Source organism: Cotesia glomerata, linkage group LG2 (assembly GCF_020080835.1).
Source record: "Cotesia glomerata isolate CgM1 linkage group LG2, MPM_Cglom_v2.3, whole genome shotgun sequence".
NCBI lineage: Eukaryota > Metazoa > Arthropoda > Insecta > Hymenoptera > Braconidae > Cotesia > Cotesia glomerata.
In genome coordinates this window covers 4,814,051-4,833,435 of record NC_058159.1, presented here as the reverse complement: position 1 = coordinate 4,833,435, position 19,385 = coordinate 4,814,051, and the positions used below count along the sequence as shown (strand labels likewise).

General features: G+C 33.6%; 1 protein-coding gene across 17 annotated transcripts in view; it reads left to right on the top strand.

Moving 5' to 3' along the window:
• Positions 1 to 19,385, top strand: part of LOC123259892 (nesprin-1) — a 91,088-nt gene that overhangs the window by 61,674 nt on the left and 10,029 nt on the right. For 16 of the 17 annotated variants that reach the window (XM_044720680.1, XM_044720677.1, XM_044720669.1 and 13 more), the window contains 8 exons: positions 26 to 136; positions 209 to 511; positions 589 to 723; positions 2,387 to 7,611; positions 8,053 to 9,049; positions 10,074 to 11,030; positions 14,429 to 14,731; positions 17,542 to 17,799. In XM_044720680.1, the coding sequence (XP_044576615.1) occupies positions 26 to 136; positions 209 to 511; positions 589 to 723; positions 2,387 to 7,611; positions 8,053 to 9,049; positions 10,074 to 11,030; positions 14,429 to 14,731; positions 17,542 to 17,799 (8,289 nt within the window). The remainder of the gene's footprint in view (positions 1 to 25; positions 137 to 208; positions 512 to 588; positions 724 to 2,386; positions 7,612 to 8,052; positions 9,050 to 10,073; positions 11,031 to 14,428; positions 14,732 to 17,541; positions 17,800 to 19,385) is intronic. The other variant, XM_044720673.1, reaches the window with a different exon arrangement.

The following is a 19,385-nucleotide window of genomic DNA, read 5'->3' as shown; positions in this document are numbered from 1 at the left end:
ACTAAATCGATTTGTGGGCTTGCAGGAGAGCTTAGAAAGTTCCGTGGAGAACTTGGAAGTTATTGTCAGCCGGCTTGAAGAGTCACTCAGCAGTTTACCACGTGATAGTTTGGAGAACATGCTATCAGCACTAGCAGTAAGTTTTCAAGTTAATTAACTTACAATTCTCCGTTTACTTAATGCTAATGTCTCTCTATTTCAAATCTAGGTGATTCTTGGTGAGTTGCGCAAGCACGACCAAAGAAGCAATGAAATCCAAAAAGAGTTGGACAAAATTGAAGCAGTTGAAGGCGAAAAACTGATTGCACCTGTAACAAGACTTCGCGAGCGGATAGCTGGGCTTATTGATCAAGTGGAGCAAGGGATCGCTGCTTTGGGCAAAGCTAGAGAGATTAAGCATCAACGGGAACAACAAGTCGCGCTTTATAAAACTTTCTTGGAAGAAACTGACTCCTGGTTGAGGAACTTGGTCTTGATGATCAGCCAACAGCAGTCTGTTCTTTCCTACCAGGTTTTTATTGCTCATATTTTTTATATTTTGGAATTTAATGTTGATTTTCAAGACTTTTCATGATAAACTTTTTTCAGACGCTTCTGAGCGAATTGGAGGCCCGAAACCAAAGAATGAACGAGCTGGAAACACTGCCAGAAGTGAGCGAACTTGCTCGTTCATTGAGAGCAGCCTTGCTGGAGACTTACACCCGTTTGAAGCAAAAGCAGCAGGTATACGAGACTCACAAGTCTGGGAGTACTGGGGCTTTTGGGCTGTTCACCAATTACAATCATCGTGCCACGGTGACGGGACACGCTTAGTCACTTAGTCGTCACTTAATCAAGAATTATTGATGATTAATTATTGTTTATTGTTTATTTATTTATTAATTTGGGGTACCGCGCTAGAGCAATTGGGCTTGTAGACTATCTTTTACGCTGATTCACATATTCTTCACGCACTTTCTCTGCTGTAATTGCTATCTATTTTTAGGTCACTTTACTATTCAACTTGTGAAAAAATAACCAGTGGTAAAATATCCGATAATTGTTGTTCTTTTTTGAGATATTGCTCATGTTTGTGCAACATAAAATATTGTTATTAGTGTTTATCAATTTTAATTTTTATGACCGGTTATTTTAACACCCATTACTATATTCTAGTAATTTTACCACCGGTTATTTAGTCTTAATACTTTACTTTTAGTCTCACTAGGCTTTTTAGTTTAAAAAGCCATTTACGAGTGAGTTAGTTGTAATTTTATTTAATTTTTCTCAACACATAATTAAATCTTATTTTCAAAAGAGATAAAATTTTTTAAACTTATTCAATTTGTAAATTAAACAAAAAAACTAACTTCTAAATTTTAAAAACTCAAAATATCTTCAAAATTTGTATAAAGTGATTGTTTAGTCAAGAAATTGAATTATAATGGTCTGATAAAAATTTCATTTCAATAAATTACAATAATAAAAAAAACTGTGTTGATAAAAGTTAAAAATTGGGAACTCGCGCATGGATGCGGGACTATGCTTTCACGTTGACTCTCTTTATAATTTTGCTAATATTAATAATAATAATTACTGTACATTATTAATTATTACTGAATTTTTCTATCAGTTAATTGTTTTTATTTTTGTTGGTAGAATAGCTGTCAATCGTTCTTATCTTGTTTGTATAATATTAATACTGTTTGTTTAACTGTTGGGCACTTTAATAAATAAAGTACAATTGTTATTATTTACCCCTTTTAATTATAAGGTGATGGTTGTAATACGTTGCATGTAATTACATACAGAATGTTTGTTAATATCAGTTAATAATTACTGTACTTTTTCGTATTAAAATTTTTATCATCGCACCCCAATTTTTATTTACTGTCTTATTTCTACAATAAATATTCATTAAATATTTACTATATTTTATCATTCATCATCTATCATCTCTCATCTTGATATCTTAAATATTTTTTTTCTATTTTGTAACTCATGTTTAAAGAATATTCCGCAACTTAAATCGGCAAGAAAATTATTGTTTAAAAACATTAAATATATTTCCGAAAGATAAATTCTTTACATAAATTTTTGAGATTGCTGCGAGCTATCTGTTCTATCACACAAAAATATTTTATGACTTGAGATATCTTCTCAACATCATCAAATTTAATTTTAATGCAACATAATTTTATTAAAGTTAAAAAAAATTGCATTAATTATCAATAATTTAATGCGCCAACACATAATGAGCAATTCTTTGAACATTTGTTATGCGAAAAAATATAAATTTTCGTACAATCAATAATAATACCCTATCTCAACAATCAATATCATCTTCACTATCATCAACGGACAAAGTGTTAACGAATGAGATCAAAAACATTTGAATTTTTTGTAGGAAATCGAGGAAGACGAGTCCGCTCAAGCTTCCGAAGAATTAGCAGATCACGACGATATAACCTTAGACCAAGCGCCCTCTATCCACTCAGGGGATGAGGGCACAATGTCCTGGGCAGACGTATCCCTCCAAACTGGACAGAGCTTAATAATAGACCACCAAAACAAACCAATCCAACTAACAAAGCAAACATCGACCTCACAAATAGCAGAGTTCGATGTTCAAACTCAACCAATGGAAATGCAGTCTATCCCCGTCCAAGTATCAATAGACGAAGGGGTTAAGTCGACACAAGAGTCGATAAAAATTTACAAAACCGCGGACGATACCCACGAAGTAATCGAAATCGCTACCAAAAACATTCCCGCGTCTTCCAGCTCCCAATTTATCTTAGCAGAGCGTTCTGCTGATGACATAGTGGTTGATATGAAGTACCAAGACGCAAAAGCCCAGCAGAGCGCCACCTCGGAACTGAGTATCCAGCATGCAGCGCCTCAGACTTTCGAAACAGTTCTCACCGAGCCGGACGACGTCACTACTGAAGTAGTCGTGGACGCTGACGGAACAAAGAGAATAATTGTTAGAAAATTGCGACGAACTTTGGTGAGGAGCCAGCAGATAACCTCCATGGACCAGGTCAGCGTATCTGGAGACGAGATGCCTCAAGGAGTTCAAGCTTTCTCGGAAGCGACGATGAGAAGTCAGCAAGTTACTGTAACTAGAACGCGACCTGACGGAAGCGTCGAAATGGCCGCCAAGGAGACTTACGGAGGGAAAATAACGACTGGTGGCGCTCCGGGAGAGGTTGTTAGTGTGGAACAGTTTGAAACTACGCCTCAGTACACTCACAGAGTGATTCATGGCCAGTTAGAAGACATAGGACCAGAATTGGGAGGTAATGTTACAATTGAAGAAGGCGCTTATCAAACGAAAACTTCGACGGTTCACGCGATGGTCCAGCAGGTTACTAGGAGGGTCATCAGGAAGACCAGAAGGACTATTCGCAAGGTTACTATTATTGATGGGAAAGAAACAATGTCTGAAGAAGTTGTTGAGGAGCCGGATGAAGTTGAAATTGATGAGCAAGATATTCCGCATATAAGTATCAATGTTGTGAAGCAGGAGGAGCAGAAGACCTTTGTTAAGGATGATTCTGTCAGACAGGTTTCGAAGGCTACTGAAGTTGATAGCAGTCTCCAAGGACCGTTCTTTGGGCCTACTGCTCGAGAATTAACACCGGATAGCATTGAAGTTGAAGATAAGCCGGTTATTGAAGAAATTGTTGATAAAGATGATGATCAATTGAAAGAAATTGAAGAGAAGTCTGAAGAAATCGAGGAGGAGGTGAAGAAAGATGTAGAGACTCCTGAAAAATTGGAAAAAATTAAGGTAAATGACACGACGTCGATAAACATAAGTCAAAAATTCATAGACGTTGAAAAATCTGAACTTTTACAGTCAGCTTTAGGAATTCCTGATGCTGGAGTTGATTCCAGTGAGGCTAGAGAAAAGGAAGCTGAGTTACCGATAATAGATGCGAAAGCTGGTGAAGAAGTTGCGGAGAATACCTGTAAGTCTATGCCTGTTGAGGTACCAGCAGTAATGACTGAAAGCTTTGATATGAAATTAGATACAGGCACGGTAGAAGTAGTACAGCACGCAGACGATAGCAGCACTGTAGTTGGTTACAAAGAATCACTTGGTAAACAGAATATTGTTGTGTTAGAGTCGCAAGAATCATCGCTACCATCTGTCGATCATGCGTCGCCGGCACAATCACCATCCCAACCATCTGATTCCCACACACATTTGGGTAACGTTGATGGAGCTTCCAGAGATTCTAAGGCTGTTATTGACAAGGTGGAAATTTCTCTGATGATCAACAAGAGTCTAGAAGGAACTGATGAGGCTGGAGCTTTTGTTGCTGTGAAAACAACCGCCGAACGACCAGATGATGTTTGTAGAATTACGGAAGAGAATGTAGACATCAGATTGCCGACTCAGGTGGAAATCGTTGAAGTAGTTCCGGATAAAATTGTTCAAACCAGCGCTTTAGAATCTTTTGAACCCGATCAAGTGCCGGCGTACAAGGAACCAGAAAAAAGTGACGCTGAGACGAGTTCCAGTCGCAAGAGTAGGAAGAAAAAGAGACGCAAAGATGAAGATACTGGTGGAAAATCTAGTGAAGAGTCTGGAAGTTCTGTTGCTACGACTATCGCGGAATCAGTGGATCTTAATCTCCCGATTTCTGAGTCTCCGAAGCAGGTGAGCGAGCAACCGCAGCCAGATGTTCTGGAGATTACTGAGACTTCTTTGACGCTTTCGAGCCCGAGGGAAACTTCGATGGGATATGAACCTGAAGATGTGACTACTGTCGATGAGGCTTCTTTGATTCAGGAGAAGGATTTGAGCAAGAAGAAAAAGAAAAAAAAGAGGAAGCAAAGATTCAATGGTGATGAGAATGATGAAGATGATGAAGGTAAAGCGAAAGAGAAAGATGTTAGAGGAATTGAAACTAGTGAACCAGTTAAAGAGCTTGGGGAGAAAAAGTTCACGGAAATCGATACTCAAACGGTTTATGAAACACGCGATGTATCCGCTAGCCCCGCAGAGTTTCAGTCGCTCAGAGATACCTCGCTGCAAACTTCTCCCGAGGCAAAACAACAACAACCCCCGATGGGTGATAGTGTGGGTGTAGTTGAACGAGTGCAAACAATTACAACAGAAATTCAGACGTCGCCAACAGAAGTTTTGGATACGGAGATCCAGACTGAAATTGGTTTACTGGAGAAAGAACTATTGGATGTGCAAACTGAGACTAAGGAAGTGGTCAAAGAAGAAGAAGCTGTTCAGACGAGTCCTGTTGAACAGGAAGAACCTGCAGGACTGGTAGTTCAAGATGTGGGTGAAAAGGCAGAAACGGTTAAAACTGAAGAAATTGATGTGCAGACGGTTCAAACGGAGACTACAGAGGCTCAGACGTCGCCTATTGAAGCCGTAGCGATGACGGAAATTGACACACAGACTGAAGTTCAAGAACCGGTGGATGAAGCGGAGAAAGAAACTCCAAGAATAAAAGAGACTCAAGATAATGAACAGCAAACTTCGCCGGTTCAATTCCAAGATTCTGTTTTGGAAGAAACGGGAGTTCAAACTTCGCCGGAGTTAGAAGACTTGAAAGTTAAAGCTGTTAAAACTGTAGAGATTGATGTCCAGACTAGCAGTCCAGATTTAGGAAATGTGAATGTGACAAAAGGTGACTTTGAAGTTCAGACGAACTTGATCGAAGAAGTAACAGTTGTTGCTATGGAAACGCAAACTACCCCGCGAGAAAGTCCAAAGGTTGAAGAAATCGAAGTTCAAACTACTGTCGCGCCTACTGTTGATTCAGTTGTACAAACAAGCCCGGAGCCGGAGCATGCTAGTGAAAAATGTGAGGTGGTAAATGAAGAAGAATTAGTAGAGAAAGCTGTTTTGGAGAAAAGAGTTACTGTGGAAGAAGAATCTCAGACAATTCCGGAGAAAATTGAAACTCAGGATTCGTTTGTGCAGATTCAGAGCCAGGAATTGATTCCAACTGTCGAAGAAGGGGTGCAGAGTATCCCCGATGCTGCGGAGGTAAGTCTTCAGACTTTGGAGTCTTTTGAAGAAACTGAAGATAAGAAAGCTGGATTAGAAACTGCTACTATGCCTGAAACTCGGGTTTTCACTAAAGAAACAGCGTCTTCGCCGATCAAGGAACTTAGAGAAGTAGAGAAAACGGCTGAGGTTGTCCAGGAAAAAATCGTTCAGAAAGTTCCTGAGGTAGATTCGTTAGTGATGAAAAAAGTTGAAGAAATACCAGTGAGAAAAGTTGAAACTCCAGAGAAAGAATTGACAGATACCTCATCGTTTGAAATTCACGTGCAGGCGACTATCGATTTGTCAGACAATACTATTACCAAATCAGCTCAAGAAAGCGAATCAACTGATGTTACTCACGATACCATTTCAGAAGACTTGAATGAGGTCGCCGACCTGGCGATCGATAAAGCTCGTAAACGCTCTAAGAAAAAGAGTAAAAAGAAAGCCGTTAAGCCGATTGATGAAATTACTCGCATCGAAAAAGACAATCACCGATTCGAATCAGTCGTTAGCCAATCAGGCTCCAAAGAAACGGTAATGAAACTAACCTACTCTGATGTTACGCGAAAGGGTTCCAAGGAACGGGAGATTGTTGACGAGCAAAATAATGTTAGTGTGGGCAGAATTACCACGGATTTGGATCTCAGAAAAGTGGAACATCAGCAAAAAAGAGATTCTGATAGCCAAGAAGTTAAATTGAAGACTACTTTTGAATCTGAACCACGGGAGTCTTTCAAAGTTAAAGAGACAATTGTGGGTACTAGTCCTAAAGGAAATGAATTTGCAGTTTCTATGCAGGTCCAAAAGAATATTGCACGACGTAGAGATCGTCCGAGTATGAAGATTGAAGTTCCAGAGCCGATGGATACTGATGAAGAAGTACTTTCTCCAATGGAATCAGTTTTGGCGAAGAAAGAAGTCAAAACTTACGCTGAAGTCGCTGAATCTGGGTACGGATCGAGCCCTTTGACGAATAAATCAACAACCGAGCAATTTATCGCAGCTGAAAAACAAGATCAGCGACCGCAAGTTCTACAACAAACACAGACAGCGAAAGTCGTGGTCGATCGGTTGAAAAATCTGCAAAATGTCAACGAGACTTCTTACCTGACAAATATCTTGCACATTGTGAATCTTGAAAACTTTTCTCGACCGGTAAATGCCGAAGAACGTGTTCTTGGTATTCAGAAGAATTTGTCGCAATTAAAACACGCGATTGAAGAACACAATGTGATAATTGTCGAGGAAACTTTGGTGACGATTGTAGAAACTATTTCCACCTGGCTCGAGACTATTGAGTACCGAGTTTTCGAGAGCAGAGAAGCGACCAGTGGGCCATCCCATGAAGACACCAGGATGTATGTTGAACTGAAGGACGAGATTAATCATGTTGAAGATAGTATTGAAGAGTTGAGGAGGACTTGGAAGCTCATGGAGAATGCTTATCCCGCTGATGAACGTGATAAGGTCAATGAGTGCATGGATTCGTTGGTCAATCAAGTCAAGGCTATTGAAAACGCTACTAGGGATGAGGAGAGATACGTCACTGCTGAGCTTTCAAAGTGGGATGAATTTTTGAATGGCGTGGATAATATTTACAGGTAAAATTTTGTTTGGATTTTTTATCAAGTATCAAATTTAATCACTGTCGATATTGATTAAAATTATTAGATTCATCAGATTAAAAAAAAAATTCGCTAAATTACACGAAAGGAACAAGATATCATCCCAGATTATACTGAGTGAAAAAAAATTTCAGATAGTAGCTAGCATAATCCAGATTACAATGAGTATAATCCAGATATCACACAGTATAATTATACTGATTAATCTGGGTTAATTAGGATTAATTAATCTGGAATAATCAGATTAATCTGGATTTTTCTAGCTATTATCTGAAATTTTTTTTCACCACAGATATCACTGAGTATAATCTGGGATAATATCCAGTGTCATCTTGTTCTTTCAGTGTATGATTCATTCAATAGTGATTAGATTTTAAAAATAATAACTAAAAATTTAATATATTCACTTATTTTCAGATTGGTCCTAGAACAATTCAGTGAACTGAACACAATAATCGAACGCACGGAATCAACAACTAAAAAATTGGAAGAACTGGACAAATTGGAGAACACAAACCGTTCTCACATGTGCAATACAAACAAACTGATTGCTTCTGTAAGAGATTTGCTGAAGAGTTATCCCGGAAGGTCGGTACCAGATGAAACCTACCAAGCTCACGAATTAACTATGACAATTGAGCACAATATAAACGTGGAACGGGAACGCTTGCTCCAGTTGATGTCTGTAGCAGAAGAATATGAGCAGACATTGCAGGACTTTGCACAAATAACAGATGTCGCTGAAGATTTGCTCGCTAGTCCAATATTCGTGATGAGTCTCGAGCATCTGCAAGAAGAAATGCAGAAGCACAGAAAGTTCTTCGTTAATTTGAACCACTGTCGAGCGATTCTAGAGTCGTTGGAAGACAATTTGGATATTGAAACGCGGACCAAACACGCGGAGTTCCATGAGAATCTGCACAGCCGGGCTGGTTCTTTGCTGGACCGAGCAGCTTCTAGGGCGCAGCAGATGTCTCTGGCCGCTTCCAAGTGGATAGTCCTGGAGCAAGGGTTCAAGGAAGAGCGAGGGTGGCTCCAAATCGCGCATCAGCGAGTTCCTGATTTGCAGACAGTTACTTCTTCTGATTACGACCAGTACATTTCTTTGTACCAATCGCTGTCTTCAGACATCGCAATGCACCAGGCAAGGCTGCACCAGCTGTTCGACTCTGTAAATATTCTGCAGGAACTCCTGGAGGTGGAGGACCTTGATGAAAGGTACAGAGAGTCTCTGGATGTGATTGCCAAGCTCCAAGAAGAAGTAGACTCTTCGTTGAGGAGCTTGCTGATCTTCCGCGACAGCTGGAGTACCCATGAAGTGCTGACTAATCGGCTGGAAAACTGGATGGCGACCACGGAGCGAGAACTAGATACTCTGAAGGATAATTGGGACGGCCATATGCGTCAATTCTGGGTAAGTCATTCAGTCTCGGTTGCTTGTCTTTGATTTATTGAAAACAAGTTTTTATAATTAATGTAGAGTCAGGCTTGAAGATCAAATTCTATTAGAGTTTTTACTTGGCAAAGCGCCAATTACGAATAGAAGTCTTAATCTTTTTTTAAACACGAGTGCTTGGAAACTTTTTATCAAAGTCCTAAGTGACCTTTGGAGTTTATTTTAAATAAGTTTAACAATTAATAATGTCAGTTTACATCATTTTTTAATTATTATTATAACCATTTTTAAAAATCATAATAATAATTTATTAATATATTTTAACTTATTTCATTTATTAATATTAAACTTAAATTACTTTTTTTATAAAAAAAAGATAAATTTTATAAAAATTCTTTAAATTAGAAATTGAATTATTTGCTCAGAAAAAAAATGTATTTGCAAATTCATAAACCAAGAAAATTTTAAGGAAAGCCGAACTTGTTTTGGAGTGTGAATTTATTGATTTTTTTTTTTTTTTCAAAAAGTTTTTTGAGTCAAAAAATATTATTCTAGAACCAAGAATTATTTCTTTCGGTGTAACAATTTTTTTTTCCATTTTTGGAACTATAATATTTGTAAATTATTATCAACAAAAATTCACGAATTTTTTACATTGGGGTAAACCCTGTTTAAAATTTCCAATAGGATCCCATCAAAAGTGACAAAAGCCACTTAGAAACCCATAAATTTTATTGGTTTCTAAGTGGCTTTTGTCGCTTTTGATGGGATCTTATTGGAGCTTTTCAACAGGGAAAGACCCCATTAGTGGCGGGGACCCCATTGCTGACACTTTCTTTAATTTTGATACTTATTCAATTAATGAAATCATTAATTTCAATAATGAATATATTATTTCTAATCTTTAAGACCTTTACATCAAAAAAATTTTTACCTTAATATTAATAAAAAAAAACGCCTCTTTATTTTATTAAAAAATAATTTAGTAAATGAAAAAACAAATAAAAATTATAACTACTAAAAAAAAATTTAATTTCCACAGGAAATAAAAGCGCAGTACGAAATCCACAACAATTTACGAAACGAAGCGGCAAAATGTTTCGAACAAGGTTTGCACGTGATTCCCTTATCAGACGAGATGATACAGCGCCAATTCCACGGAGAGTTCCAAGACCGCTGGCACAGAGTGTCCGGCAAGATAAAAACCATCCAGAAAGCAGTTGCGGACACAATATCCTCTGAAGACACACCAATAAACGAAAAACTGCGGCTGCTTGAACGCGAATTGAGCGAACTTCGCACCACAATAGAGGGTTTCCACGGAGTTCTAAAAACAGAAGACGAACTCGAGCTGTACGTGGGACGTCTCTCAGTTCTTTTCGAGCGAGTTTGCATCATCCAGGACGAACTAGTAAAACTGGGAATGCTTCCTGCGGCTGAAAGCGAGCAGGTCAGCGTTCTTTTATCCTTCGCAGGCCGCATGGAGAGCCAAGTTCGCGAGGAACTCGATGCCGCGCAATTGGTCCAAGACCGACTGCAAGCTCTCCAACGAGGTCTAGCGCGAGTTAGGAAAGCTCATACTAGACAGTCGATGGTCTTGGATCAATGTGAAGCCTGTGAAAGACACGGAAGCGACGTCGTCGAGGGAGGAGTCAAAAGATGCTCTCAGGTCGCTGACGAACTCGCGGTCTTATGGAAAGATCTGATGGGTCTCAGGCAGTTGTTACACACAGTACCCGGAGGAATGCGCGTCTCTGTGTCGCCTGTCAGCATCGAGAGAGACATCTCCACCCTCCAGGATGTCAACACTGATCTCGAGTCGCGATGCGCGAAACTCTTGGCTCTTTTGAAGAGCAGGTTGAGCCTCTGGAGACGGTTCGAACGGCAACTAGAAATGGTTCAGCAGTCTGTTCAAGAAGCTGATCATATGATGAAGGTTCTGGCTATTCAGGGCTCCGTCGACTATGATAGACTTCTTAAGGCTACTGAACACCTTGAAGTAAGTGCTTTAAATTGCTAATTAAGTTTATAAGAGTAAAATTTTAATTTGAATAATATACGGAAGAGTAATGATTATTTTTAATAGAAATTCTTATTTTTTATTTAAATATTCTCATGAGTTTTATCGTATTTCGCGTCTGTCAGGTAAGTGGATGCTTCACTTTAAAATACAGTTACAGATATTTCTTAAATTTTTTCAATTTTGGATCATAGAAAAAAGTTTACGTTTTAAATTGATAAAAAATTTAATTTAGACATATAAGGTACATTAGAAAAAAAAAATAGGTTGCTTAATTAATGTACTAAAGAATGCTATAATGTAAAAAAAAAATTAGTACTAAAAATTTTGCAGTTACTGTGTTTTGAAATAGGACACCCGTTGAGCGTAACTGATTTTAATCTCTTACATAAATAATACGATAAAAGATTGAAAAGTACATTTTTAACTTTAATAATTATTATTTTCATAGAATTTTCAATTCTTTATCAAAAATATCTCATAAATTATATTATATCTAGCATCCTATAGGTAAATTTCTAAAATTCTAATAAGAAGTCCTATAAAAAAATTTTTTTTTCAATAATAAAATCGAAAAAAATTATTTTTAAAAATTTGAAATTGATATTTTGAATAGAGTAGAACTTTTCATAAAAAATGTGATTTTCTATAAACTTGGTCCTCATACATTTTATGGTATTTCTTATATTTCAAACGAAATATAAGAAATACAATTTAAAATAAGAGTTTAATATTCAAGATTTAAAGTACTTAGAACATACTTGAAAAAATTTTATATAAAATTGAATTTAATCTCCAAAAGAAATTTATAAAAATATAAAAGTCTTCTATAAAAACAAAATAAAATAATATTAATAAAGAAACCATCTAAATATAATCTCTTCTTAAATAACACAAACAAAACAATGCATCGTTACGTTGTATTAACAAAAACAAATCCACTCTTTAGTTAGTTTAATTACGCAAATATATATATTAAATTATTTACTCAAAAGATAATAATTTTGAGTCTAAATAATGCAATGCAAGAGAGTTGCGCCTGCGTAGTACTCTTATCACAGCGGTTCGGTTGAATTTACTTGAATTCTGCTCGGCTGCTATCAGTTTTGCACTCAGCGCGTTACGGGTCAGTTTACAAATTTTTTTTTTATATTTTTTAATTTAAATTTAAAGTTAAATTCAAATTAAGAGTATTTTATTTAGAAGTCTAATGATAACACTTAAATATTTGGGATGATATCCTCCTAATCAATTTTTTGAGATTATCGAGTGACCGGTAAAGCCCGTGCTAATTATTGAAGTAATCTCCCGCCCAGAAATTGATTATTTATTAGCAGCGAGTGGAAAAATTTATGTAATTAAAATATTGGTTAATAATTTAAATTGATAATTAGTTGGTGTTTAGTGTTTAATTTAAATAAAAAAAAAAATCTAACTGTAAAAAGGTTTTAAGAGCGACGGCGTGATAGTTTATTTGTAGTCTAGGCTTAGACTGGTTGATTTGATAGAGTCTTGTGTTTTATGTCTTGTGTCTAGTCTTGTTCAGTCAGTAGTCATCGAACCGTTGGAAGTGATAGTGCTCGTTTTTTGGTCCCACCTTTTTTTCCACGTGTCATTGTTATTGATATTTTATTTTATTTATTTTTGTATTGACATTGTGGTGAGGATTATTAGGAAGACAATAGACGTTAAACTAAGGATAGTAGCTGATAAATAATACATAATAATAATTATATTATAAGTAAAAAGTGAACAGAAAATACCGAGAATACAGGATAAAGTTGAGTCTAGTCATAGTTATATCAGTGGATTCAAATAAAATATTGTAGACATGCAGGTGCAAATTGTTCTACGTGGAATTTAGCTTACCCAAGCTTCCGGGTGCTTAGGATTCATTTAAAAAGTATGTGTATCTCTATATGTTTAAATATATTTTGTACTTAAAGAGTTGGATTCTCTTTCTATTCTCTAGTAGCTGTTTCTTGGTGGCTGTCATTAGGCGGTACGAAAATTCCTTCGTGAGAAGCTATGCTCGCTTACCGGAAACATTACTTCCGTAAAATCCGTGCTTTATATATTTTTTTCTCAAGTTTTATCTAGAGTTTTCTATGTAAATTTTTTTCTGCAATTTCTTTAAAAACTTTAAAGTAATTTTATGCTCAGTTTATTTTTTTTCTTTATTTTCTTTGAAAATTTTTAATTAAAAATTTGTTCATGCATTTTTTTTTAATCTTATTTTAATCAATATTGATATTTATTCTATTCTTTTTATTCTTAAAAATTTTTATCAAATTCTTCAATATAATTTTTTAAGTTCGATAATTTTTTTGTATAATGGAATAAAAAATATTCTTTTTTAATCTTTAATATTTATCATTTTTTTTACTTTGTAAAAAATTAAACTCTAAAATTTTATTTGGTGGCTCGAATTTTAAATGAAAAATTTCTTTAATTATTAAAAAAAAAAAATTTATTTAATGTTATTAAATTATTATTTTATTTAACTATTTTTTCTTAAAAAACTTAAAAAAAAATTTTTTAATATTTATTAAATTAAAATTCATTTTTTTATACGGAGTATTTACTCAAATAGAAAAAAAAATTGTATCTCTTTGAGGATAAATTTATAATTATTAATCGCCGATAAATATTATCACCCAGATCGCCGAGTGTAATGAACTATTTATGGATACCGGATGCAGAGCGTCTACGTTCGTGACCTGCATGCCAGTGTGTCCACCAAAGCAATTGTTATAAAATTACCCAAGTTTAAAAAAAAACAATTACTTCAATAAAAATCAGACCAATAAATTCTATTAAAACCAAAACTTATTAATATAAACTTTAAATACCACCCACTCATCCATACAGAAAATAAACAACCAACTACGTTCTTTACCTGAACCGATTAGCTTAATTTCGCAATGGCCGATAGCAATTATAATAATTCATTTCGCGCGAGCATAACACGCGTAATAATTATAATTGCGTGTCAACGTAAATATAAAATATCAATGACGCGTGCTATTGAAATACGGAAACATAGTAAAGATATAAATATAAATGTAAAGTTAGGTTTATGTTTTATATTATATGCGGTGATCTTTTCAATGACGTAAGATCAGAAAATAAATTCACCCATTTACACACTCGTTTTTACTTTAGCGTTCTATATCTCGAGAAAATTTTATTAAATATTTATACATTCACGAACACGAATGTGTGTCATGGATAAAAAATATTTATCATCGATATAAATTATTTATCTAATAATTAATAAATTATCATTATTAATTGCATTAAAAAATTTACTTTTAATTTTTAATTTAAAATTCAAAATTTTATATGAATTCTAATTGGCTTTTTGAATTTTTTAGGGTCTGAATGGCGACTTAGGAGCTCGCGAATCCTGGGTAGAAGAATTGCGCGCCGCAGCGGAGCCTCTACTGGAAGTTTGCACTGCAGAAGTAAGCGAGCGCGTTAATGCCGCAGTAAATGAAGCTGTCCAAGCTTGGGAAGACACCAGATCCGAGCTGGGTGAGCTTTGTACAAAGTACCAGCACGCTGTGAGATTGTGGGAGCAGTACAGGGACTCAAGTGCTGCTGTTAAAGCTTGGGTTGACACTCAAATGGGAAGCATCACTAATCTGCCTCCCGAAGAAGCTTTGAAACAAGTCAAGGTCAGTATTTTTTCTTCTTTATTGGAAATTTTATTCATTTATTTGTATCTTGTATATTTTTAGATATTATTGAAAATTTAATCAAAAGTTAGCTATAGATTTAAGTTTAAGAATTCTCTATGAATTATAAAACATTGCATCTTAATTAGAATTAATTATAAATAAATAAAGAATGAAAGTTTGACAAGTTTTGAATATAAACGTTTTAAGAAAAAAAATAAGCTATTTAAACGATTTTTATATTTAGAAAAAATTTTTTTGATATTGAAATTTATTTTTTTTTATTAAATGGAAATATATATTTTTCTAATTTTTTTTAATTTAATAATTATTAAAATTTTTTATAAAAAAAAAATTTTTAGAAATTAATTGCTTTTTGTGATATATATAAAAAAAAAAAAAATAAAATTTTATTGAGAAAATTTTTAATAAATTTCATGAATATATTTTCTTATCTGAAAGATTTTTTAAATTGATCAAGATAATTTTTATTTAATTTAAATAAAAGTATTAATTAATTTTTCTATTTCAATTGAAACAAATATTGCTATTTTTTTTAAAGAAATTAATAAATTAGGAGTTTAGACAATAATTTTTTTTTCACAGTACAATTTTTAAAATTTCTAATAAATTTTGCAATAAAAATATCAACATTGTTATTTAAAAGGAACTTTTAAATAAAAAAGAAAAAATATAAATTTCACCTGATGAATTAAAATAAAATTCAAGTAAAATCAAGTCCAAAGTCTTGAAGCTTTTAAAGTTAAATGCGTAAATTAACCATTCTTCGAATAATAAACAATAGTCTATAAATTCATATTCCACACAACCTCTGAAACGTCTAAAACAATTAGTAAACAAAGCATCACAATCCTATAAAATAAAATTCAGCCATGACCCTGATTTTGTTTAAAAAAATAATTGAAACCAACCCGCCTTCTTGACACCGAAATAATAGGACAAACAAATAAGCCCAGAAGATATTTTTAAATGTAATAATTATAATGATAAAGTGAATATGGAGGGAACAGAAAACACAGCAAAGGTCAGCCGGATAGCGTGGAAAAAAAAGATAAACCATCTGGTTAATTCAAAAGTCTCTTTTTCTCCACACCCCCGTCTCTTATCTCCCTTTTCATTTCAGAAAGATGTGTGATGTGTCATCCTAACACAAATATTAAGGGATTGCCCAACTATATGTATCATATAACACAAATATTAAGGGATTGCCCAACTACATGTATCGACGAACCCTTGGTATAGATTTTACCTAATTTCATTTATATGTATGTGATGTACATGTACAATATATAATGAGTTTCTATTAAAATGAAAGGTAGTGATGTATAGTAGTAAGGCAGAGAGCAACCCTCGAAAAGCAACAGGGCATGGGGTGCGGCAGACGTCAGTTTCATACTCCCTCTTTGCTATCTTCAATACATCATCGGTCTTACTCATTTAGTATGTTCATCCTATCTTTTGTCTCACTTTTTCTGGTGGCGCGAGTCGCGCATCGATCCCGCAGCCAGTCTGGTCCATGACCGTACGCCGAACGCGGCTATTGCTCTCATTTTTTAAATCATTTTTGTATTTTTACACGTTTAAAAATTTTTTTGATAAATCGCTAGCAGTTTAATAATTTATAATAATTATTATTAATAATAATAAAGTGTGTAAATAAATAAATAAAATAAAATAAAATAAAATTTTCTTGAAAATTTTCAAGTGACAGATTGTGTTTCTAATAGAACTAGAAGTTGAAATAGTAATAGATTAATTCAATTTAATTAAATGGATGATTGATGAGACTATTCATTGAATATATTTGTAAGCACATGTATACTTTTATGTATATATGTATGTGTATACGTATATGTATTTGTACGAGTACGCGGTATTTTCATTTAACGGGCACATGTGCGAAATTACACCGAGCGAAACAAAACTAGATACTTTTATGTCTCAGTTAGAGACTTAGCTTAGTCTTATATTTTTATATTCATATTTATATATTTGTATATTTACATAAATTTACACTGTGTACTGTGGCAAATTTTTTAAATTTTTCTTCGAAAAGTAAATAGAAATAGTAATAGAAGTTTTTCCGGGAAAAAATATGTGTGGTGTATGTTGTATTAATAATGTTTAAAGTAATTGATAATGTGTACACCAGAAGAACTTAAGGTATATTTATTTTATTTCTTTTTAGACAATACCTGCATATACGTGTTATGTAGTGAGTGACAAAGTAATTTTTTATGCGATAGATAGTTATGTAGGTCACGTGTTATGGTTTTCGCGGAAAATTTTTTGATAGAAATCGATAATCAATTTTACGGAGTATTATTGTTATTATTTTAAATTAAAATAATTGTAAAATCTGATTTAAATCTAGAAAATCAATAATGTATTAGGTTTTTATTTTTTTTTTTATTATTATTATTGTTATTGAAGTCGTATAAGTAGCCGGTTAATGTCATACAAGTGTGTTGCGTTAAATAAAACGGTATTATTTTCGTACGACATAGAATTAGAAAGGAATTAGGGAGACAGTACACATTTCACGATGAATTATACATTCAACATGTAGACACCACCAGAAAATGCCGATCTATAAATATATAGCTGTGTAATGATATGGAATGCTACCCGGCGTTTTAAAATTTCTGGATAAAGACGCGAAAAGTATTTAGATTTTTTTTTCTCAAGTATTTGTTGTTTGAATTAAAAGAGTATATGTAAATTTTAACAGGACTTTGTATTGTTTAATTCATTTTATTTTACTTAATGTTATTTTTCTTGTATTTCAGGTCTGCGAAGAAACTTTAGCGGAACACAAAGAACGGCTGGCGGAATTACGCGGGCTGGTCGCGCAAATTGCATCAGACGTAGGCCTAGACAGCAATGGACCTCTGCACTGTGAAGTTGAGGCACTGGGACGCCGGCTTGAGGATGTACGCGAGACACTGTCAACCCTCGCGGATACCGCGGATGCTCGCGCGCTTAATCAGGAGCTGACACGTGGAGATTTATGTCAAACTAAAAATTTCTTGGATTCTGTTCAGCAGGTATTTAAAATTTTTGTTTTTTTTTTTTTTTTATCAATCAAAAAATGATCCTTTGAGTAGAAATTTAAAAAAAATTCCAAAATTGTTGATTTTATTTTTAATTTCTAATACTTAAATTTTTGTACATAAAATTTTCATGCTTTTGCGCTTAAATGTATTTATCTTTGTATTTAAAATTTTCGTTTTTTTTTATCAATCAAAAAATGATCCTTTGAGTAGAAATTTAAAAAAAATTCCAAAATTGTTGATTTTATTTTTAATTTCTAATATTTAAATGTTTGTACATAAAATTTTTATGCTTTTGAGCTTGTATAAAATTAAAAAAAAATGATAATCAGAGGATCTTTTTAAATTGATACCCAAGGCTATTTAATAATTAAACAAATCCCCAAGGGCAAATCCATTGAAACATATAGAATTTATTATTTTTAAAAATGAGTAAAGTAAATAAATACCTGAGCAAGGTATTACTTATATCACTCTTCAGGGTTAGCACTTTACGCGCAGTAGGTGCTTGGCACAACTCAATCATCCTCGCACACGAGGGCATATATTTTAATTGTAGTTCCGAAACAATTTGTTGTGTCAAGGTCGAAGGACTTATACACTTCAAACACGTGGCTATTTCCTCTGGTCACGATACCTTCGAACCTCTGATGTGAGAAAACTCTGAGAAAACTGAATGAGTTCTCCAACTAATCCATAAGAGCAAAACCTAGTGATTAAACGCCTTCCCATCCTAAAAGATTTTCGTACTTTACATTGCTAAACTTTATTCCCCTTAATTCACAAGAAAACTTTGCTTTCGTAACGATCGAATAATAAAATAGTACTCATACAAATTTTTAGCGATAAATTATGATTTTCAATTTTATGCACACTGTAAAAAATTTTTGGAGTTAATGATTTTTAATTATTGTAATCCTTCTGGAGTAAAATTCCTTTCGAGAAGGATTTTATTTATATTATCAATAAATAAAAACTCCACAGAGTAAATTTTTTATTTTTTTCTCTGGAATAAAAATAAAGAATTCTGTTTAAAAATCACAAAATGAATATTTAAAGATTTTAAAAATTAATAAAATATTTTTGACAAATAAATTTTATTTAATTAAAAAAGAAATGTATCAATATATTTTTTCTATTTCTATAAATAGCATTTTTTGATAAATTTTCTGTAATAATTTATTTGTTGAGAAATCCTAAAAATAGCTGTGTCATTAAATTTAGTAACATTAAAGTAATTAATTTTATTTAATTAAACGTAGTAAAGTTAATAATTTATTATTTTTTACTTTTTATGTTAGAATTTATCAACAATATTTATCAAATTTTGCTTCAATGTTATAAAAAAGCCAAATTTTTTAAAAAAACATTATTAATTTTTACAAACTTAAACTTAAAATAAATTTTTTAAGTATTTGTTAGTAATTTGACACATCGAACTTGTTTCAGCTAAATAAAAATTTATTTTAGTCTAAAAATTCCGTAAAATTTTTTTCGAATCAAAATTCAAAATCATTCCACAGAAAAAAAACTTCAGATATGCTTCGTGAAGTATTTTATTTATTCACTTCGAATTTTTT